Source organism: Cydia splendana, chromosome 3 (assembly GCF_910591565.1).
Source record: "Cydia splendana chromosome 3, ilCydSple1.2, whole genome shotgun sequence".
In the NCBI taxonomy this organism is placed as follows: Eukaryota; Metazoa; Arthropoda; class Insecta; order Lepidoptera; family Tortricidae; genus Cydia; species Cydia splendana.
This window is the reverse complement of record NC_085962.1, coordinates 10,824,413-10,849,669: the sequence shown is the minus strand read 5'-3', so window position 1 is coordinate 10,849,669 and position 25,257 is coordinate 10,824,413. Positions and strand designations below refer to the sequence as shown.

Genomic DNA, 25,257 nt, shown 5'->3' with positions numbered 1-25,257 from the left:
CATTTTGATCCCTTGTAACACAAACTACTATTGTTTATTAAAAGGCTGATTTTCTGTGATTGCTATTTTGCATTTACGTAGTCTGCGGTAGTCTGTAAAAAGTTAATTACCTAATGCTAGAATACCACACATGAGGGGTTGAAATATTAATGTTAATTGGACAAAATGGACCAATACCAGTTTTATTGTTAAATAAAACTTGTGCTGAAATTTCAGTAAAACTATTCTAAGAAAACAAATGTATAGCTTAAATCAAAAAGGATGAATTGACGACCAAAAATACCTAAAATAGTTGAGCAACTTGAATGAGTATGACTCATTACATAAAGAAGGATATTTTCCTCAAATGCCTATCAATAAGTTATAAATTCGCCGAATCCATATCGGGCAAAATTACACCATACAGCACAACATTTAAAACTAAGGAAATTAATATGAAGAAAAAATAAATAAATAAATAAATATATTTGAGATTCTCATATGAAGAATAATAAAATTAATAAAATAATGTCAAACCAAACGGCTAGCCAATTTAGCCATGTACCTATTTTAGTAGTACAGTAAGCTAAATGAAAAGACACTTGTTTAGTTGAGACATAAATAAATTGAGTATTCATTACACATTTACACACATGCAAATATGAATACAACATTTTTACTAGTTTCAAATTAAGTTTTTTTTTGCGTAATATGGCCAATTTCATTAAGACCACGGGGTTACCACGAATCCAAAGTCAGAAAATGTCCCTGTTACTCGAATATTGTATACTTTTGAATATTGTATAGAAATGGTATACTTTTCTTTTACCTATCTATATAGTACGATAGATAGGAAAGTCAGCAGGGCTGCAAAACAAGGTCAACAGACGATGAAACGACGCCGATTTTACATTGTTTGTCCTGCTGAAGAGTTTCCGAGAAAAGTGACGTTGGTGAACAAATATTTTCTAAATGCCAATGTCCTTCGAATGGTTTGCCGCAGAAGGTCGTTCAGCCAAGGCCAATGTGAAACATGCAATTAGAAGTTTCATTAGTAGGGCTTCGGGCAAACACCAATCACATGCCGTCAACACTCTCTTGTATATTCTGCGAGTCACTTAGCTTTTATTCAAAAATCGATTCGGGACTGTGGTGAGAATGTGTTGATTGGAAATACAGATAGCTGGATGACTTTCGTATGTCTAAAATTTACAATGCGGGATATGCGGGTCTTTTCAATGCCAGGCCCTCGGGTCCGACTCAATCTTCCTATATAGTGAAACGCAGGACGGTAACGGTATTCTTAGGAAATTCATTATTTATCAGTGATTTTTATTTTTCCGTTCCGTCAGCTAAAAATAGAAAACGCCTGTAGAAGAAAAAGCGATACGTGGCTTTCCATCAGAGAAGGGTCCTTATGCTTCATGTCTGCTATCTCTATATTCGCCGAACCCGGACAAAGACTTTAAAAACCCGGACATTTGGCGTAAATCGTATTTTTTCCCGGTTTTCCCGGACGTGTTATGTTATATACGGTTTTTACCTACTTTGTACACAATAATTAATTAAATTCAATAAGGTATTTCCTCCCATAAAAAGTGTCCGGATATTCCCCTTAAACTTTTGGAAAACCCCCCGGACGGCCTCCAAACAAGGACAAATCCGGGGAAACCCGGATGGATGGCAGCCCTACAATCCCTACATGTGCAATAAGGACTTTTTTATCATAGTTGTTGAAATTTCAGATTAAAAGGACATTATTGCACTTGAAGCATAAGGACCTTTCCGTGATGGAAAGCCACATAATTGTCCATGGGTTCCGTAAGTAATCGATTACTTTTTGACAAGCGAGTAGTTTTTAATAGTGAACACAAACCCTCTATTGGCTATTGGCTTTTAACAGAAACTACTAATTATGTCAGGATCGTAGCAAGTGGAAATCCGTATTAGTCTCTGCCTACCCCTCCGGGAAATAAGCGTGATTATATGTATGTATGTACTAATCCGTATTAATATTTTTAATGAACAAAGACATGATACTATCGGCAGAGAAAGACGAGTCGCTCTAAGACATTTTTTCGGAGCTTCGAAAGCCAAAAAGCAGTCAGTGGAACTTCCACAGAAAATTATGCCATATCACAGACTAGAATGTACGTATGAATGATAAGATGTTAGCTAGTACTATCTGGCATTTAGCTTTGTGCTGTGCAGCATATGACATTTTCAGGTCAAGTTGCTGTCAAACACCAGTTCCACTATAGGTATTTAGATTGTTGATTTCAGTAATTTGTTGTCATTTATATTTTTACATCCAACTTATTGAAGGTAATTCGTTTTTCCTTTATGTGAAATTCATAACCATGAATCAATGCTCATTAACCATTGTTTTTTGAATATTTATTTTTTTGTAGTTATGCCTGATCTGATCTGAAGAGAGAGAAAAAAGAGCGTTAAACAAAGGAAGTTTTCGATTCTTAACCATAATTCTTAACTAGTTTAAGATTATATTGAGCAAAAACTGGAGAATAAGTTTGCACAAGTGTCAGCAAGGCTGACGCACTGCGCTAGTCGTGGAGCACCTACGTACGCTACAACACTATTTTTGTGGTGATTTGAATATTACAAGTCCATATGATTTGAACAGTAATTTTGGCTTGAAGCCTACTGAGACGCATATTCCGGAATATAAAGTCACATGGGTCAATTGTAAAAAAAATCTTAGAATAGTTGGATCGCAGTATCATGGCTCCTCTACACGATGGGCCAGCGCCGGCCACTCCAAGGGACGCATTTATGCGTTAGAGCAGCGGTCGGCAACCTTTTAGCAGCCAAGGGCCACATAGTAGTTAACGAAGTTGATGCGGGCCGCACTTTGGTAATATTTGTGACTTTATCAGACATTGTCGTTTGTCAATGTTACATACAAAATAGCCAGGGAGGCTCGCGGGCCGCAAGCGAGAGGTTCGCGGGCCGAATGCGGCCCGCGGGCCGCCTGTTGCCGACCGCTGCGTTAGAGGGAGCAAGTGATATTGCTATCTCATTCTACCGCATGGCTGCGTCCCTTGGAGTGGCCGGCGCTGGCCCATCGTGTAGAGGAGTCATCAGACACTCGTCACATCACAATCACATCACACACAAGCACATCGCTTTTCCGCAATAAACACATAGATCGCGTAATAAATTGGGCAATCGTCTGTCTTTTTAGTGCTGTGATATAAAAACAGCGTGAATACTGATTTCGCACAAATATCCTTCAACCGTAGTTAAGACATTTATGTTAAATGTGTATAAAGAAGCAAAAAGACCATTTTTGTAAAGAAAGTAAAGGCATAGCCGCTTTCTCTCGACTTCATTGCGAATTTAGATTAGTGATTTAAAATCGTGTAGGTTGAATGAAATGACATGACTATGACTCGGATTAATAAAATGCGACTTGCACTTCTTGGCCAAGTTTTATCGGCTAGCCTTGGTTGTGTAGGTGCATGAACAAAGCTTATATGGAAACTAGTTGGACATCGGGATCTTTAACTATAGCTAAGGTCTTCGTTTTTAACTACTTTTTTGTTTTGTTATTGATATGTACAATCAATGCATAGTTCGCCTTCAAAATTCCTCGTCTAATTTCGACATGTATACGAAAAAAAAAACAATTAATATCTATTTTCGATTCATCAATAAATATCTACCTACTTGAAACAAGCCTACGCACGCAGACGCAGTAATATGTTTTTAAGATTTTCATTGGGAAATCTGAATGCTCTCTTCAATGTAACTGATGGCCACGATAAAATGTTGTAAGCGAAGCGAATGTTGGAGGAAGGTTTTTTTTAAACCAGTTTTAAAAATATGTTTCCATCTGCTCCATACATTGAATTCTAAAATAGTAAAGCGAAATGGGCTCTTTCGTATATAACCACATTTTGGCTTGTCACTACACGGGCTATAAAAAAAAGGAATCGGTAAATGTGATTAATACCTCCGAGAAGTTGAGCATTAGGGCGCGTTAAGTAAGTAAATAAAACTCGTGCCAACTACTCGCCTAGTTGATACAATAGTTGCGGACAGGTGACCATATACTCGTAATAGAGTCTGTGCGGAAAGAGAAGAGTCGTTTAATTTATGGGCCCAATACATTCCACGACTCTTCTTTTACCGAACAGACTCTAAAGGGGCCCACTGATTAACAGTCCGCCGGACGGTATCGGCCTGTCAGTTGTTCGGAACTGTCAAAATTTTGTTCTAACTGACAGGCCGATACCGTCCGGCGGACTGTTAATCAGTGGGCCCCTTAAGAGTTGTTATTAAAAATCTATGACACTGACGAGTTCAAACAAGCTCTCGTATAAACATAATCCCTCTAATCCCCAGGCTTCAGTTCATCACATAATTGTCTCATTGTATCCGTTCCACTTTTAATTGCGATGATTAAAGCAACCGTTTAATTAACAGTTGAATATAACGCGATAACGACGCGATGCGTAATAAACTGAAAGTTAATTGACAATTATAGGAATAGTTTCAATGATTGATCAAGCAAAGAAAAAAATAAGTAATTTTATTAACAGGTAAGTTTTTACAATTATTAGCTTCAAAAGTGCTTAAGGAACTTTACTTTTATTACTTCCTCAATCGTCAATATAATATGAACTTAGGAATGAGATGAGGTGAGATTGAGGAGTGAGGTGTTAAATAAAATGCAACATACCTAAATATTCGAATTTCAATGTCATCTTGGACTAGTTTCTAATGACAACGGTCAGGACGAAACATTTAGCACAGTGATGCACCTATACTCTGTATCTTTAGGTATTTAAAAAGAGTAAACAAAATCTACCCTCAAATGGCTTCATAAGCCAGTTGAGGGTAGATGAAAACATTACATGATCAAATAATGTAGGTTAAAGTCAGTTCGTTCAGTAACAGATCCAGGTGGTTATGTATTTGGTTGGTTAATCAAAAAATGTTATAACTACCCGAATATCGTATCATAATAAAACTATTAGTCCGGTGGCCGGCTGCATGAAACAAACCTCATCAAAAAATAGAATATACCTACCCTGTAGAGGTACCTGACATTTAGTAGCTTCCAACGCACTTGGTCGGCCTAGGCTTAACCTGGCAGATTTTGTACAAATGGCAAAAACGTTGGACAAAAATTCATCAAAAAAAACCTCATCGAAAAATAGAATGAAACTTGTATGGTAGGATACCTGACCTTGAGGACAGTAAAAAAAAATTGGTCGGCCTCACCTTAGCCTGGCAGTTTTTGCAGTCCGACCAGATTTATTGGGTCACGTGAGAGCTACAATTTACCTCATCGAAAAATAGAATGAAACAAACGGATTATAATAGCTAAAATAAGCCTGTTGACATATGTCTTGGTCGGCCTCACCTTAACCTGGCAGTTTTTGCAGTCCGACCAAATTTATAAAAAAATCATCAAAAATTTTTTATCGAAAAATCGTATGAAACTGGTATGGTACGATGGCTGCCTTTGAGGACAGTAAAAAAAAAGTGGTCGGCCAAATCCTGTGTTGGCAGGTTCCTGTGTCCGACCAATTTTGTGGTACCACGTGAGAGCTACAATTTTACCTCATCGAAAAATAGAATGAAACAAACGGATTATAATAGCTAAAATAAGCCTGTTGACGTATGTCTTGGTCGGCCTCACCTTAACCTGGCAGTTTTTGCAGTCCGACCAAATTTATAAAAAAAACATCAAAAAAATTTTATCGAAAAATCGTATGAAACTTGTATGGAACGATGGCTGCCTTTGAGGACAGTAAAAAAAAAGTGGTTGGCCAAATCCTGTGTTGGCAGGTTCCTGTGTCCGACCAATTTTGTGGTACCACGTGAGAGCTACAATTTACCTCATCGAAAAATAGAATGAAACAAACGGATTATAATAGCTAAAATAAGCCTGTTGACGTATGTCTTGGTCGGCCTCACCTTAACCTGGCAGTTTTTGCAGTCCGACCAAATTTATAAAAAAATCATCAAAAAATTTTTATCGAAAAATCGTATGAAACTGGTATGGTACGATGGCTGCCTTTGAGGACAGTAAAAAAAAAGTGGTCGGCCAAATCCTGTGTTGGCAGGTTCCTGTGTCCGGCCAATTTTGTGGTACCACGTGAGAGCTACAATTTTACCTCATCGAAAAATAGAATGAAACAAACGGATTATAATAGCTAAAATAAGCCTGTTGACGTATGTCTTGGTCGGCCTCACCTTAACCTGGCAGTTTTTGCAGTCCGACCAAATTTATAAAAAAAACATCAAAAATTTTTTATCGAAAAATCGTATGAAACTTGTATGGTACGATAGCTGCCTTTGAGGACAGCAAAAAAAAGTGGTTGGCCAAATCCTGTGTTGGCAGGTTCCTGTGTCCGACCAATTTTGTGGTACCACGTGAGAGCTACAATTTACCTCATCGAAAAATAGAATGAAACAAACGGATTATAATAGCTAAAATAAGCCTGTTGACGTATGTCTTGGTCGGCCCCACCTTAACCTGGCAGTTTTTGCAGTCCGACCAAATTTATAAAAAAATCATCAAAAATTTTTTATACAAAAATCGTATGAAACTTGTATAGTACGATAGCTGCCTTTGAGGACAGTAAAAAAAAAGTGGTCGGCCAAATCCTGTGTTGGCAGGTTCCTGTGTCCGTCCAATTTTGTGGTACCACGTACCACGTGAGAGCTACAATTTACCTCATCGAAAAATAGAATGTAACAAACGGATTATAATACCTAAAATAAACCTGTTGACGTATGGCTTGGTCGGCCTCACCGTAGCCTGGCAGTTTTTGCAGTCCGACCAAATTTGTGGTACCACGTGACAGCTACAATTTACCTCATCGAAAATAGGATGAAAAAAAAACGGATTATAATAGCTAAAATAAACCTGTTGACGTATGGCTTGTTACGGACGGCTTTCATAAATTCAATGTGGCAGTGTGCGGCAGAATCCACTTGCATCAAATTTGATACAACACATTGTGGCTGGACATTAAGAGATGAAATGTATAAGATCAAATGGTTTGAAGGACACATAACGCCTTTGCGAGTCGAAGAAATAACAATAGATAAGTCGGAGTCTGGGGAAAGTTCGTCAGACTTCGACTCCGAAGATGATTATGATTAACAGTAATTATTAACAATAAAAGGGTTATTCCCACTAGTTACCACCAAGTTCTTATCAGTGGTAACTACTGGGAATTATTTTCCCACCTTTTACCAGTGGTAACTACTGGGAAAAAAAATTCCTAGTAGTTACCACCAACTCGGTTTGGTGGTACCTACTGGGAATTTTTATTCCCAGTAGTTACCACTGGTAAAAGGTGGGAATTTCTTTTCTACAAACCGAGCTTTGAAGGAGAAATGCTACAGTTGATGGAAAAAAGGCTGATTTGATGCAAAGATAATCACTTAATATATGTGAGGTTATCTTGTGTATTTTACCGTTTATTAAAATTTTGGAAGGCTCACGTGCAGTTTTTCCTTTTATATTACAAGTGTTCGATTGAAAACTAAGCTTTGGTGTATACCTGGATCACCTGCATGTACAAGAAGGCGTTTCATATACGCCCGCCCATCAGATAGGTACACAAAGTCATGATGCGTATGGAATACAACATGTGTGGCCAAGCCATTATGCCCTAAATTATGTACTACTTCGTTAAAACTTAGCTTACCTGTGTATTTACTCTTTCCAAAATATTTATCTTCCTTAAAATGCAGCCTACACAAACGGTCTTTGTCATTTGCCTTAGTTTTTGGTACTCAAAGCTTTTTCTCACCGATTTATGCATATTGGGTCCTTGGGAAAAAAGGGAGATCCTATAGGTATATTTCCACAATTTGTCGCACACTATTGCAGTATTGTGGAGAAAAAAAAACATACAACCGAATTGATAACCTCCTCCTTTGGGATTTGGAAGTCGGTTAAAAAAGGAGAATGTTTACAATTTATTGGAAACAATGTATGTGATTTGACAGTGACAGCAACTCCACTATGGAGGCGCCACCTGGCGTGATAAAATGTCAGTTATGCCTCCTCATTCTATCTGTAGTGGAAAAGTAGGATATACGATTCAAAACTTATCAAAAATCGATGAAAACCTTTTTATTTTTGACATCTGTGAGACATCATCTCAACGTAAGTGTTACTCTGAAACCACGTCAGTAGTTAGAAAACGTTATTTAGATATTAGATAGATTTATGAATAAAATTTGAACTGAATGTTTTCTTTTTTTTTTAAAGTCCTCTAAGACCTCCATGGACTCATTTACTTATGACGTTTCTCAGTTAGCATTATAAAGTTAAGTTCAAGCTGCGAAGAAACCATATTTTCAATATAGAAATTATTATTCTTTATAAATGTGGTCGGACTGCAAAAACTGCCTGGCTAAGGTGAGGCCGACCAAGTAGTGATTGCAATCCGGATTATTCGAAGTTCAAAAATCCGGATTTCGGAGCGTTTGAAAATCCGTTTTAAAATTCGGATTTTGAGAAGAAAAAACCGGTTTTTCGGATTTTTTCCCACCAGTACTAATTTGCTCAAAATTAATGCTAATGCGAAATAAAAAGTGGTGCACATGAAGCGGTAACGCGGGAGAGCTATTGCCAGCCGGGCATTGCGCGTCGCGCACTCGCTCGCACCTGTATGCTTGCCCCGCGTCCGCTTTTTTTATTGGCGTAGCAGCTCAAGTAACAAAATTTGGTACTATAAAAGTCCTGAGAACGTTCTGGAGCGTGCTAATTAGTGTTCATGATTAGCACTATAATGGTGTTGTCTTCTTCTTTGTCGTCACACTCTTGTCAGAGTGGTCGTGGTCGTCATGTCAGGGCCGGTGGCAAGCTTCACAATCCGTCGCCATTCCTCCCGTACTGTAGCCCTTCTTGTACATTCATGGCGTGGTTCATTGAAAATGGTGTTGTAAACGTTTACAAAACCCCAGATAGGCCCTAGTTTTATCACTGATTTATTTCTTAAACATTACATAAAGGCTCTCACGGTGATAAATCAGCTCTATGGTTGAAATGTAAAAGTGACGAGAAACGCTCTTTAGTACTAAAATAGTGCTGTCTGCAACGTTTATGTCGCAATTTGGAATTATAAAAGTAACCAATGAAACATGTTTATAGTGCTATTTTGCACCGTAAACGATTCCAGTGATCTTTTTTATCATACTTGCGTCGTGGGTGCCTAAAATATTAAATAAGTTCATTCGCCATTGTTTCTTAAAGTGACATTTGTATTTAGGTAATAAAAAGGATGTACTAAAAAGCATTTGTGGACCGTTACTATGCGAAAATAATTGTATCGATAGTATCATTATGCTGATTTCAAATTTGACAATGCGCTCTCATAATTTTCATTTAGCAACGTACCAGGTAACTTTTATGGTACTATATAGCACTATAGAAAAACTTTCATGACTTTTAGAGAACTCTTCTAGCCTTATAGCGATGTTAAGAGAGCTTTTAAAAAGCTAAAACGTTACGTAATGGTCGTGCAATGTCCTTTTATAGTGCAGATTGATCCTCTAATGGTGTTTACGATACTGCTACAATACTAGTACTATAAAAGTTACTTTGACGCATTATTAGTGCAAAATAGGTACATAAAAGCATCCGTAAAGTCGTCTATAGTATTAAATAGTACCATAATCGCTTTTTGCATGTCTATTACAGTGCAGCACTTTAAAGATTCTTTTGTATGATCCTATAAGCGTTCTAAGAGCTAAATTATAGTACTTAAAAGGTCTTTAATCTTATAGAAACAAAACGCTTTGTTAAAAACCTTTATAGTACAAGCAGTCACAATGGTTACCATTATAGGCCTACTATATCACTGTTTGGTGATAAAATGCCTTAGTTATAGAACCTTTTGTTACTTGGGAGTGTACGTATGTATTTTGTTTTTATTGTTTTTTAAAGATTTTGTTATTGGCGTAGCAGTGTACGCATTCTGTTTTTTTATTTTTAATAAAAACAACTTAATTTGATTGTTTGTTTCACTTTGCCTTTATGCCACATATTCCTTTCTTAAAATCCGGATTGAATCCGAACTTCGGATTTCGGTCAAACCAAAATCCGTAAATCCGGATTTGAAAAATGTTCACGGATTTGCAATCGCTACGACCAAGACATACGTCAACAGGCTTATTTTAGCTATTATAATCCGTTTGTTTCATTCTATTTTTCGATGAGGTAAAATTGTAGCTCTCACGTGGTACCACAAAATTGGTCGGACACAGGAACCTGCCAACACAGGATTTGGCCAACCACTTTTTTTTTACTGTCCTCAAAGGCAGCTATCGTACCATACAAGTTTCATACGATTTTTCGATAAAAATTTTTTGATGTTTTTTTTATAAATTTGGTCGGACTGCAAAAACTGCCAGGTTAAGGTGAGGCCGACCAAGACATACGTCAAGAGGCTTATTTTAGCTATTATAATCCGTTTGTTTCATTCTATTTTTCGATGAGGTAAAATTGTAGCTCTCACGTGGTACCACAAAATTGGTCGGACACAGGAACCTGCCAACACAGGATTTGGCCGACCACTTTTTTTTTACTGTCCTCAAAGGCAGCCATCGTACCATACCAGTTTCATACGATTTTTCGATAAAAAATTTTTGATGATTTTTTTATAAATTTGGTCGGACTGCAAAAACTGCCAGGTTAAGGTGAGGCCGACCAAGACATACGTCAACAGGCTTATTTTAGCTATTATAATCCGTTTGTTTCATTCTATTTTTCGATGAGGTAAATTGTAGCTCTCACGTGACCCAATAAATCTGGTCGGACTGCAAAAACTGCCAGGCTAAGGTGAGGCCGACCACTTTTTTTTTACTGTCCTCAAGGTCAGGTATACTACCATACAAGTTTCATTCTATTTTTCGATGAGGTTTTTTTTGATGAATTTTTGTCCAACGTTTTTGCCATTTGTACAAAATCTGCCAGGTTAAGCCTAGGCCGACCAAGTGCGTTGGAAGCTACTAAATGTCAGGTACCTCTACAGGGTAGGTATATTCTATTTTTTGATGAGGTTTGTTTCATGCAGCCGGCCACCGGACTATATAACAAAACTTAAAATAGCCACGGTAAGTTTATTTGATTATGAAGAGATGTAACCAGTAGAGAGCACGGAATTTCGCCAAAGGCTGCTCACGCGACTCGCCATTTGAGAGGTGGGCTCCATTTTTACGTAAATACTATGAATAAAGTCATAAAATTATCATGCATTTATGCAACACATAATAATATTATATTAAAAACGGTTACGAAATACTATAACTTATATAACGATAAGCATATTAGTTCCTCGCCAAAGAGCCGTGTTTGATCGCGGCGATAAGAGAGATATATAATCCAAGTTTCTATATAGTCTAGAAACTCATTACGTGTTATGTCATTAGCACGCATTCTGGTTTTGACGGCGGAGTTAACTACGGTTAATAATTAAGTTATTAACAAAGCATACAATATTCAAAAACAGAATGGCATTCACACTACCTTTTGCCATAACGTTCTATTGTAAGTTTTGTAACGTTATACAATATAGGACAAGTAGTTTATTGTACTCGTATATTAACGTTTGGGCAAACGTAGCGCTGACTTAGAATAATAAAACCTTAGAGAGTCCCGGCAATCGTAGGGTAAATATTCTGTGATAGTGTTCAATTATTCATATATTGCAGTATCATTTTTCACTGGATTATATACCTATTCAGTTTTGTTTCGACAATCCGTCCCGAGAATCCCAAGAAGTACCTATATATATCGGGTGGAACAGAACGAAGGACTTTTACGCAAACTGGGAATTGTTAAGGCTACGTACTTTATTTTTCACTTTTAATCACGTTAATATTTCGAACCGTTTTTGAGATACAGTTTGTTAAACATTAGTGCGAAAATCTGTATGTTTCAACCCTAGCAAGTAGATCCTATTGAATGACATGACATATGTCAATTTAAAATGTAAATAACTTTATAGGGTTGTCACTGATGTAAAAATATTTCATTTTAATGATTTTGTTTTACTATTAAATCCAGCTTTACGATTATAATAACTCAATTGTAGATCACTTAGATAACCCTATCCTTTCAGCTCAGTCTCTCGAAATGTTCCATCCTGTATAGGTACACATATAATATGTTATACAAGTAGTGGTCCAACCAGTCTGAACAATTAAGCTCATAAAGATTGTTCAAAAACTAGTAGGTAATAAAGTTGCATTTTATCCACAAGAGTGGCAAAGTAATTTCATGCAATTTTGTTTCCTTATGGTGGCTGATAAAATTGACTTGTAAGTAGTTGATGATTTTGAATGATAAATATTTAATAACGTTAATTTGGATTTGATTTGGTTTGATTTTATACACCGTGTTTTTATTGAATTCCGTTTCTTGTATAGTTAGTATTAATAAAAACATGATGGTATGTATATAAGTAGTTAGTATTTGTCACGCGTTGGTGTGGTGAAAAATGTTGTATTTCACTCGGTGGCAAACCTCGCAACACTCAAGATTCACATTCTGACAGACTCCAATCAAAGCAGTACTAAACGTCTGTCACGACCTCGGAGTAATTAACAATGGAGCCGCCATTAACGGGCGTAAACGGGCGCCCTCTGTCGAAAATAGGCGGCCAATGGTCAACCACATGTCAACCATATGTATGGACTGACGTTTATTTGACATGACGTACCTATACATTTGATGTGCCCCTCCCCCGCAAAAAACGGCAGACTATTTTGTACCGAAAATTTTAGACATGTCGTCTCCGTTGGTTATATCCTCTAAGGTCACGACAGCTCACGTCTCACGTGCATAAACAAATAAATAGAAGCCTAGCCGGTACTACTCACAAAATTAATGCTGTGAGAACCCGAAATAAGACAGACGTAGACGTTCGTTTGGGGCTGTCCATAAATTACGTCATCGATTTTTGTCGATTTTTGACCCCCCCCCCCCTAAAATCATCCAAAAATCATGCTTCGAATGACCCCGTTTCCTCCTACATCATGCTACCGTCATCCGATGTCCAGACCCCCCCCCCCTAATTTGAAATGACGTAATTTATGAATAGCCCCTTTCTCCATTGATTACGAGTAGGTAACTGCTTTAGGTAGCAATAAATTATATAAGAGGCGTTCATTAAAAAACCGGGCAAGTGCGAGTCGGACTCGCACACGAAGGATTCCGTACCATTATCTATAAAAACGGTCACCCATCCAAGTACTGACCCCGCCCGACGTTGCTTAACTTCGGACAAAAATCACGTTTGTTGTATGGGGGCCCCACTCAAATCTTTATTTTATTCTGTTTTTAGTATTTGTTGTTATAGCGGCAACAGAAATACATCATCTGTGAAAATTTCAGCTGTATAGCTATCACAGATCACGAGATACAGCCTGGTGACAGACGGACGGACGGACGGACGGACGGACGGACGGACAGCGAAATTAGGAATGAATAACCTTTAACTATAAGGAAATATCGTTCAACAATAAGCTATAAAATTCAGTTATATTTCGGTTTCTCAATAGGCGTGATGTTACGATCTTGATAAATCCTTACTTATTGTCACGTACTTGTTAATACGAGTGTTAGATGTTTGCTCAGTATTAACGAATTGAAGAGAAACATAACAGAGTGCACATACAGCAGGCACAAAATTAAACCAACGCGGGCGGCACTCCCCGGATCACACATAATCAGCCTTAAGCAGAGTGACAACCACATTAAATGTTTAATTCCCATTGTCGTGTCAGTCCCTAACCCAGGACCTTGACCGGGGGTTGACCCACTTCAGGGTTGCTGCACCCATCGCTTACAGACCATCCGTAAGCTTTCCAGTATAACTCTGGTCTGTATATATCCGCAAATATTACTGGTTTAGAGGTCAAGTAATAATGATCAGCAGTGTTCTGTGAACAGATATACTACCATCATTCAATATTCATGGCCCCGCAATCACTGATCGTTGTAATGGGTTTCGTTACACATTGCATTAGATATCCGTTCAATAGGCACAGACAAAGAGATTTGTTTTTACTTATGACGGATGTTTAGATCATGGGCTCTAATAGGCATATTATTAACACCATACATATCGCCATTTCGCCAAACCTACTGTTTTCTCATCTTCTTCCTCGCGTTTGTCCCGGCTTTTTCGCCAAGGCTCATGGGAGCCTGGGGTCCCTTTGCAACTAATCCCAAGATTTGGCGTAGGCGCTAGTTTTTACGAATGCGACTGATATCTCAGCTTCCAACCCGGAGGGAGAACTAGATCTATTGGAATTAGTCCGGTTTCCTCGCGATGTTTTCCTTCACCGAAAAGCGACTGGTAAATATCAAATAATAATATCGTACATAAGTTCCGAAAAACTCATTGGTACGAGCCGGGGTTCGGGGTTCTTATACCAGCGTTTCTATAACTATACCTACCGAGAGTACCGAGCCTACTATTATGTTTAGAGATTTAGGTTTGAAATGAAAATTATTTTATGAAAAGAAACTTCTAACTTATTTGTTTAGTATTGATGAATATTGTCAACTTGTTAGATACTTAAACACTGGCAACTTTTATGGTAATGCAAAAACGAGTCGTGCCATGCAATGCCAATAGATTAAGTGAAGCGCGGTTTCTAGCAATTAAGTATTACACACCTACTTGTAATAGGTACCTAAGATATGATCGACACTAATGAAACTGCCTCTATATCTACACGACAACCTTAGTTTATTCACTTTGTCTATTCCACGAGCCGGCAAGCCGCGGTCCGCGAGCCGCATGCGGCTCTTTCGGGATACGGTTGCAGCTCTTCTAGTTTCCTAAAAAATATCATTTATGCAGTCAGATGATTACTGACGTATGCTAGGGCTGGCTCTTTACATATATTTTGGTAGCTATACGTAGGTATATTAAAGAAGTGAATGCTGATTGACAACCCATGACCCGAACTTTACTAACAGCCTCGACCGCCGAAAGCAGTGGTTCAGCCACATGTGAGGAATTCTTCATGTCTATCGATCGCTTACCACCTGCATCTTTTCAAATATTACTCAGGACACAACTTTCCATGTAATGTTTCACTGGATTTCAGTGTTTCAGGGTCAGAATATATTACAGGCATCGTGATAGCTGGTCCGAGGCGTCTACCGCGGTAGACGAGCCGAGTTAGCTAGAATACAGCGCAATATTCAGGCTGACCCTTACTTTATTGTGAAGTTCCGTCAAAAAGTTAACCCCATTAAAAAAAAGGTTTTTTTGACAACCGTTTATTTAGAGTTTTTTTAGTAGCAGAAAAGAAATCAATAATGCTTTTAGAACCAACTGTATGTAAATATGTGAAAAAAATTAACAACATTAAAATAAAAATGTTTTATCGGAAATAGTAGACATATACCTATATGATTAAGGGGATCAAGATATGCTTAACGAGGACAGCCGCCAGAACAGAACCTTGAAACTTGACACTGACATTTGGGAGCTGCCTTGATTTTGTAACATGTACATAAACAGGTATACCTCTATAGATACATTATAAGCCGGCACGTAGGTACCTACGCACGCTAACGCGATTAGGGATTCCCACGTGGCTTACAAGGGGCTGAAAGGTTGGAGCAAACAACATAAGAAATTCAACGATACTCTCAGCAGCATGCCGGCGAATCACATGATAAATTCATAATTCATGGAGTATTGTTTATGACTTTACGGGGCGTGCTACTGGCGGGGATGGCGTGTACCAGAAGCCACTCCGAGGAAATTGCCTTCGTGTCGAACTGACTGCGTCATCAGGGCTCTTCTAATAGCAAACGTTAGTACGAGCGAAGCCTTGTGCAAAGCAAATCTGCATTGCCTATGCAAAAATTATTACCGCATTGTGATTGCTATGTGCTAGCTAGTTGTTAGGACACTGCTATTATAGGCATTTGGCGCAGGCAAAAACTAATAAAATTTATGTATTTATGTTGCAGGTTGAAAAATTATTACTACTTACAGCACAACTTGCCAAAGTAGAATTTTACTGTAAATGTGGAAACTACCTACCTACAATAGCGATCAATTTAAGAAATCGCACAGCATAAAACAGCTGTTCTCAATCACATTTTTTTTTAAGTTTGTTTGTAGGGTTTCGTACCTCAAAAGGAAAAAACGGAACCCTTACCTATAGGATCACTTTGTTATCCGTCCGTCTGTCTGCCAAGACCCTTTATCTCGGTAATGCATGGAGTCGTATCGATTTGAAATTTAAACCATATTTAAATTTAAGTAATAAATTGTAATCAACGCCATGCCACAAATTGCACGTAAACAACGCGTAAGTATAATGGCTCCTCTACACAATGGGCCAGCGCCGGCCACTCCAAGGGACGCATTTATGCGTTAGAGGGAGCAATTGATATTGCTATCTCATTCTACCACATGGCTGCGTCCCTTGGAGTGGCCGGCGTTGGCCCATCGTGTAGAGGAGCCATTACATATCAGATGGTGGCGTGTGGGGCACGAAAAGTACTGACTTTATATCAAGTCAATGGCGGCGAAAAGATTAAAGTAGCTGCTGAGAATGCTGAATCTTGGAGTCACATCACAGTCAAATTATCTAATACTTTTAAACGAGCAATTCTTGTTTATTTATATATATGTATATATATATATTTCAGGGATCTCGGAAATGGCTCTATTTCGATGAAATTTGCTATATAGGGGTTTTCGGGGGCGATAAATCGATCTAGCTAGGTCTTATCTCTGGGAAAACGCGCATTTTTGAGATTTTATGTTTTCCGAGCAAAGCTCGTTATCCCAGATACCTATTTGCTGTGCCTATTTGTGACTAATCTGGTGGGCCTATTAGGTAGTAGTTTACATTCTGCCACTAATTCTTAGTTAGCAATCTTGATCTAAATTTTGGTAGGTAGTGTGACAAAAAAGATAATTAGGTACTGGTCATTTTTAATTTAATATTAATATTAAGTACAGTATAAATGAAATGTATTGCCTTGCATGTTTCATTAAGAATGATGTCATTACAGGTACTGAAGTACCTACCTACAAAATGGTGTAGGTGTGAATTTACTTGTTTACAGTAATAAGGTTCACTGTCCTAGAGAATACTTAAGCAAGATTTGATCAAGTGTGTATTAAGACATGTAAGTGGGCAAACATTATGTCAGTCTTGTCATATTGAAGGAGTCATCCATAAATTACATCACGTGAATTTCATGATTTGAGCCCTCCCCCCTTGTCACACCTGGTCACATTTGGCAACCCCCCTCCCCCTTGGTGTGACGTCACATATTTGGCAATATAGTTTTCAACGAAATCAGCAGCTCGAATGAAGTGCCTGTTATTTTAATAAAAAGATCTTTAATAACAGCAATATTAGAAACTTTATGACCCGAAACCGATTAGGAATTTAAATTCTACGAATAGAAACAATTTATCATTGCAAGAACTAGTTATTTATCTGTAGGTACAGCAAATACAAAAAATAATAACAATTTTCGGTTATAGCTGAAGTTAAAGTGACGTCACAAAGTTTGTGACTCCCCCTTACCCTTGTCACAACATGTCACATTTTCTTGATTCCTCCCTCCCCCTCAATGTGTGACGTAATGAATGGATGACCCTCATGAAACTCAGAATAAAGTGTTTCAATTGGGTAATATACATAAGTATAATATAAGTGATATATAATATATGGAAGATATATGATGCTAAGTTTAAGGACCTACTGCTCTATGGGAATGTTCCCCTAGGATTCCTAGGAGTAGCATTGTTTGGATGATTCTAGAGTACATAGTTGCATTTTACATAGTTAGTGGTCAACTAGTCATACTACCTACAGTTTAGTACCTGTTGCTTTGATAATGCCCAATAAAATACAATCAACCCTAACTACTCGTAATATAATCACAAAAGAAATTTAATAGTTTTAGTTATGAACTAATTGTTAGTTTGTCCAGCCAAAGTATGATAACATTGAGAGTTAATTACAATAATTACTATTGGTAGTAAGCATTTAACTTGTTTGTTTTATTAACAAGGAAAGAGTAGAACCATTATCAATCTATTCTATCTAATTGACTTGTTCAAATATAATATATATGTACATAGAATTAGACTAAGATAACTCTGCACCGATTTTTATAGCATAGACTGTGAAAGTGTTATTTTGAACATCAAACTACTATGAAATTATGACATTCAAAATAACACTTACACAGTGTGCTATCAAAATCGCTGCAGTTTTCTAGGTCTAACTCTATATGCTTAAACACCAATAGAAGCCAAAGAGAACCTATTTCATGAGACTTAAGTTCATACCTATTTCTCAAGAGAGTATTATTAGTATATTTGTAAATTAAAATATTTTCATTAACAAAATATTGATTTTTTGTAAAAAAAAATATCACTACACCTTATAAAACAAAGTCCCCCACTGCAGCTATCTGTCTGTATGTTCACGATAAACTCAAACACTACTAAATGCATGAAAATGCAGTTTTCACCTATCAATAGAGTGATTTTTGTGTAGCCCGTGTGAAGCCGGAGTGGGTTGTGTTGTGTGGGTTGCATTAGTTAGTTATGATAAATAACTAATGCAACTTATTTCAAAAATAAGAAACAAGAAAAAAACCACAGGTAACTCTCATTTGTTCTGTGTAACACTGCCATAAATCCAGGAATTCCCAGATATGTACCTGTTGGAATTTCATCAGTTTTTTAATCCTAAAAGAGGACATTTGCATTGGGGCAATCAATAACACAATTATTATTTTTTTACATTATTTTCTATCCTATACACTGTATTCTCAGTTAATATAGTTAGTCCAGTAGGGTAGAACAAATGGGAATCACCCCTCCACAATAAAAAAGAACATTTTCAAATATACTCACACTTTATAAACTCTGCAGTATGAATTGTTGATTCTTTTATCAGAGAGGTGTCTCCGTCGATCTTCAAATAAGTCCTTGATGGCAGTCACGGTTAGCACAAACACAACAGGGCACATGGCAATCTCCTTGCCAAAAGCATTCAGGGCTGGCACCCAGTTCAACAACACTATGAATATAAAGTACACATTGGCAACTCTATGAAACTGTTCAAACAAATTTTTAGGAAGGAATGACAACAGAGTGTATTTAGTAGTCCTGATTTTGTTGTTGCAGCGCTGGCCATTTGGGTGCTCTTTTGGGGGGGTTTTTTCAGGCACAAGGTGGTTGGGAACGACTGCGATGTGACGCGCGTCGACCTGAGGAGCCTGCCGGCGCATCAGCCAGAACAATGTGCGGCGCCACGGGCTCACCACCGACGTACGGCGCAGGGTGTAGATGGAGTCGGAGCGCGAGGCCTGCCGCGAGTGCGCGCGCACGGAGCCAGTGCGTGGCGCCGCTGGCGCATCCGCGCGGTGCCCAGGCGGCAGGATAAAGTCTGTGCGCGACCCAGTGCGACTGTGGCCCTGCGCACCCGATCCAGCACGGCCGTCGCCGATTTGGCCTTGCGAGAAGGCGCGCTGGTGGCCACGCAGGGCCGATTTGAGCGGCCGCGGCGCTGGTGCGCCCGCCAGCATCGGCGTTCCTCCATGGCTGATGGACCTCGAATGCCCTTTCGCCTTTGGGAATAGGTACGTTTGCTCCGGCGCTCCAGGCAGGCTCGGACCGCTCGATGGAGTCTCTCCGCTTCCTTCTGTTGACATTTTTATTCATTTGAAATGGGGTCGGTGTTATCTTTCTGCTCATTAAAATCCACTATTCAGGGCGCTTCACCGGCCGTTCCGGCACTCTCGATAAGATTGGGCCCAAACAACTGCAGGTATCGAAACATATGGTTTGATTGAAGTCATCTGTTTACAATTTCACACATTGCTCTAGTTTTCATTCGAAGGAACCTAACAAACACAGAACACTACAACCGAATTTAAAAGTGAGATTTATTCATTCTCAATCGTACACAACGTTTGTTTGAATATGAAATCACACAATAATAACCGCCACGGTGCAACAATATGAAACGGAACTCGAAAACTAGCAAAACTTGAATCAGCCGTCTGACTGACAGCCAAGCAACTGACGACAACGACGTCAACGACAACCAGCGAGCGGGTATGCGGCTGCGCGCAGATGACAGAAGCTAGTGTAGAGACAATATCGATAGATTCGATACTTACATTTACAATTTAGAATAAAATTTTATGTATTAGGTTTCTGAAATTTTCAATTTTTTTTATTTAACACATTCACTGCCTGTCAACATTTTCGTAGCGCTACGATTCCGGCGTTTTGTAGAGGAAAGCGACTACAAACAAAAAACCCGCCGAGCGAATTCCCGGCACTCAAATGTTTTAAACGGAAACATTTTTTTTTAATACCTATTCAACTGGGAATTATAGTTGGTCAAGTAGATCTTGTCAGTAGAAAAAGACGGCAAATCTGAAAAATGTAGGCGCGAAGGGATATCGTCTCATAGAAAATTTGAATTTCGCGCCTTTTTCTACTGACAAGATTTGCTTGACCATCTATATATGTGGCTTAGTGTTGGTATGAAGAGGATGTATATGCAATCGACACTGGCTTGACACGTTTAATTTGAATATAGAAGCTCAAGTTTGAATGATATTTAAATCAAACTTGAGGATGTCAAAATGACACTACTTCCACCAGCCGTCATAACAAGTCGTATATCTAATGTTATAAATTAAATAATAAATATGTATTAACAAACTAAAAGTGCCTTCAAGTATTTTAATAAACCTCCAAAGACCTCCTGTAACGTTTTACGGGTTATGGAGCCCTACATATAAAGTAAACGTTAGTGATTTTAGTGTTTTCAGGAAGACGATTCAGCTTTCGTACAAAAATATTTCAGAAGATAAGCCTAGCAACGGAGTTGTTTACAAAATAAGGCTAGCAACCAGATTGACGTTTCAGTTGAAGGAAACCGTACGTTACGTAATTTTAAAACATGGACAACATGGACAGCTTAAATAAATTGAAATCAAACTCACAATATTCTTCATGGCGAAAACTCGCAAAATTATTTCTGGATGCCAAAGGAGTTGGAGAAGACAGTGAAGATAAAGGTAAAGCCGCAAAGCCAAATATTTTATTTTAAAATCAATTGATGAGAATGTCTTACATTACGTTATTAATTGCTCAACTACAAAGGATATTTTTGATAAGTTAGATGTTGTCTCTAATTACAAAGTGGAAAAAGACAGCCACCTTAAGGTAATTGAATTCTATAACTATAAATTCAGCGGAGATATACTTCAGGATATAAGCAAACTTCAAAATATGTATTTTGAACTACAGTCTACCACAAATAAAATAAATGATGACATGCTTATACAAAAGATTTTAACAATTTTACCAGCCAATCTAAATTACTTTAGAACGGTATGGGAGGTAACTCCAAAATCTGACCAAACCATACACACTCTCATTGAACGTGTTCAAAAAGAACTTAAACTATTTGAAAATAGTGCTTCAGAAATACTCCCACAAATAGAAGAAGCCATGAAAAGTAATGAAAAGAAGTGCTTCAGCTGTAACCAACCAGGTCATATTGCGAGATTCTGCTTTAATAAAAAGTGCACCATTTGTAATAAAAGTGGACACACTTCCAGTGAATATTTTTCTACGAAAATATGTAGGAAATGTAATAGGAAGGGACACATTGAAAGATTTTGTCGCACTTTCAGCCTGGTGAGTGAACAAATAAAACACACAACTAGTACTAAAGCTATAATTGATTCAGGTGCTTCTTCCCATATGTTTTACAATAATAATATTATAAATTTCACAGAAAATATAAATGTAGATATAAGATGTGCCAATGCAGAGAACCACGTCGCTCAAGCTATAGGTACAGTTAACACAAATGGCTTTGAACTGGAAGATGTACTATATGTTCCTGCAATTTCTAGAAACCTGATATCTGTAAGTTCAATCACTGATCACGGTGCATCTGTACTCTTCGCTGGAAATAAGGTATCTGTAAAGAAACATAATAATATTTTTCTTACTGGTTATAAAACTAGAAACGGTCTCTATGAAACAGAATTTTCTGCTAATATCGTTCGTGAGGTATTGTTCTCCGAGAATGTCGATATATGGCATCGCCGGCTCGGTTACGTATCGGATGTGCCGCGTCTAGCTAAATTGGTAAACGGTATTAAAATTGGGGGAGGGGCAAATCAAGAACATTTTTGCGAAATATGTGTCAAAGCGAAAATGACTAGAAAACCTTTAAAAAACAATAGAATTAAAGCTAAATTCCCTTTGGAATTTTTTCATACGGATGTTTGCGGTCCAATAAAAACTCCCACTTGGGATAACAAAAAATATTTTATTACTTTCCTAGATTACTTTACATATTTTTGTGTCGTTTATTTAATTACTTTTAAAAGTGAAGCCTTTGACAAAATAAAACAGTTTGTGACTTTAGCGGAAAATCATTTCAATATAAAAGTGAGAAAAAATAGATGCGATAATGGACGCGAATACTCGAACAATAATCTAATGTGTTGGTGCAACTCTAAAGGTATAATTCTAATTCTAACAATACCCTATACGCCGCAACTGAATGGAAAAGCGGAGATACTGAATAGAATCCTGTTAGAAAGAACTAGAGCATTGATATTCGATGGCCGTGTTCCAAACTACCTATGGGGCGAAGCACTTATAACTGTCAGCTTCCTAATAAATAGAAGCCCCACCGAAGGTAAAGACAAAACTCCAGCTGAGATGTGGTTTGGCGTCAAACCAAACGTATCGCATATAAGAAGATTTGGTTCAACAGCCTGTTATAAAATAAACTCTGGTGTACGAAAGTTAGACGTTAGATGTAATAAAGGAATTCTGATTGGCTATATCAGAAATGGTTACAAAATATGGGTGGATGAAACGAAAACAATTGTAAGAGCCAGGGATATAAGAATTAATGAAGACGAGCAAGGTATATATCTAAATGAAGAAAATGATGAAAGCATTAGAGATCTTTGGAAGATAGTTGAAGATAATCAAGAGACGGTTAGGAAAAGCACAACACAAAATAAAGAAGTTAATAGGCAGGAAGAAAATCAAGGTGGTAGAGTCATCAATAATGAAGGTCGAGAAGATGAAATGTTAAGAAAAAGAATGAGAAGTAGAAATATGGAGAGTGTTCGAGAAGGCGATAATCATTTGAGAAGATTGAGTAGTGAAACAAATGAAGGTGGAACAAATGAAGGTGAAACAAATGAAGGTGGAACAAAGGAAGGCGGAACAAATGAATGTGAAACAAATGAATTCGAAACAAATAACAATGAAACAAATGAAGTTGAAAGAAATGAAAGTGAACCAAGCCAAGAAGAAAGTAATGAAGAATACTATGATGGGAATGAAGAACCTGTTGATACTGAACTAGTTGAAAGTAATCATAATCGAAATAATGATAGTAATAATAATGAAAATAGAAGAGTTCAACCTGCCAGAGAACGTCGACTACCCGATATATATAAAGATTATTTAATAGATTATGATACTGAAGCATCGATGTTGACCTACGAGGAGGCAATAGAATCAAAAGAAAAGGACAAATGGAAACAAGCTATAGAAGTAGAAATTAAATCACTTGAAGAAAATAAGACGTGGTCATTTGTGGATGAACCAGAAGCAAAAGGAAGGAAATTAGTTACTAGCAAGTGGATTTCTACTGTCAAGTCTGATGGTAGGTATAAAGCCAGACTAGTTGCAAGGGGCTTTCAACAAAAGTACAAAATAGATTATGATGAGACATATAGTCCGGTAGTCAATACTACTTCTTTAAGAATACTATTATCAATAGCGGCAGCGAAAGGTCTAAACATGAAGCAGTTTGATGTGAAAACGGCCTTTTTACTTGGAGACTTGAAGGAATCTATATACATGAAGGTATCTAAAGGCTACAATGACAAAGAAGGCAAAGTGTGACGTTCCACGAGAAAAGGTACCTTATGAGGGTTTCTAGTTTCGGAGATATGAAATGTTTTGTAAAGAGGTGAAAAAATGCTCAATTTTTTTTTATTGTGTGATCTGAAACGTTAATGCGTAACGTTTGTTTACCTGTTTTTATTTTTGTTATAAGTTAGTTATAAGCCTAGTAATGTCGTCTCAGAGTTTAGTAGAAAAGGTACCTTATGGAAAAAAGATTGAAAATTCCCAAAAAAACTAGTCAATACGGGAAAAGAAGTTCGGTAGAGAACTGTATTAGCATTCTGCAAAACGAATTTGATAATTTCAGTTCTGGTTGGGGCGCCTCGCAAATATTATAACCGTACATAGACCGACATCACAAATCCAAGTAGACTGCTATTATACCAAAGTTACTCTCGTCAAGTCTTTCTTAACTAGAATAATCTTCATTTGGTTTGGTCGCATGCAGTAAATCAGCCATTGGTTTGCTGAAAAATGCCAATACCCGACGCATTACCTTATGGAATATCTAAGGTCATTGAACCTCAATGCCGCTTATCTTCAATAGCAACCGAAATATATTATTGATAAGAAATAGACGATTTATACCATCTTAACCCCAAAATATTATTAGTTTATCCTAACTGTTCCATCATCATCATGCCTCATCATGTAACTTGACCACAAGGTACCTTTTCATTACATACAAATTATTGGTCTTTTTTAAGATTATTATGACGAAGAACTAATTAAATTTGGGGCAGTTTAATGTAAATTAATATTTTATATTCATACAAGATAATCTGTAATATGATTGATATTTTGTAGTGATGTATTATTAGATTTATTTCCATAAGGTACCTTTTCGTAAATGTATGGAGCAAATACTGTTATTGTTATGTAAGTTTAAAGTGGCATAAGGGGTTAAATATAGTATTTAGTTGGGGTTTTAGGATTTATTTCATTTGAATGACAGAATTTCTTTCATATGTGCTCAGAAAAATTGATTGTGTGTCACATTAAAAGTAAAAATATTCAATTTTGTGATTTTATATGAAAAAGTCAGAAAATACATTTTCACCTCTAAATCGGTATTGTGTTTTGCTTAAACTGTCTGTCAGTGTCGTTTTCTAATAGATAAAATTTAAATCTTGAGAGCTCATTGCAATCAATCGTAAAAATTAAATAAAACTTTATTTTCAAGAGATTGGTTAGTATACACATAAATCAGTCGATATCAAAAGTTTCTATTTGCATTACAGAACCAGTCGCAATATTTTTTTAATCTCAGATATATAAGGTATTATTATTTGTAGTCAAC

At 37.4% G+C, this 25,257-nt stretch overlaps 1 protein-coding gene across 1 annotated transcript in view; it reads right to left on the bottom strand.

Moving 5' to 3' along the window:
* LOC134789373 (phospholipid-transporting ATPase VD) overlaps positions 1–20,084 on the bottom strand; it is a 91,704-nt gene extending 71,620 nt beyond the window's left edge. Inside the window, exon 1 of the mRNA XM_063760004.1 lies at positions 18,900–20,084. Coding sequence (XP_063616074.1) covers positions 18,900–19,699 — 800 coding nt within the window. The 5' untranslated portion in view covers positions 19,700–20,084. The remainder of the gene's footprint in view (positions 1–18,899) is intronic.
* Positions 20,085–25,257: the final 5,173 nt, after the last annotated feature.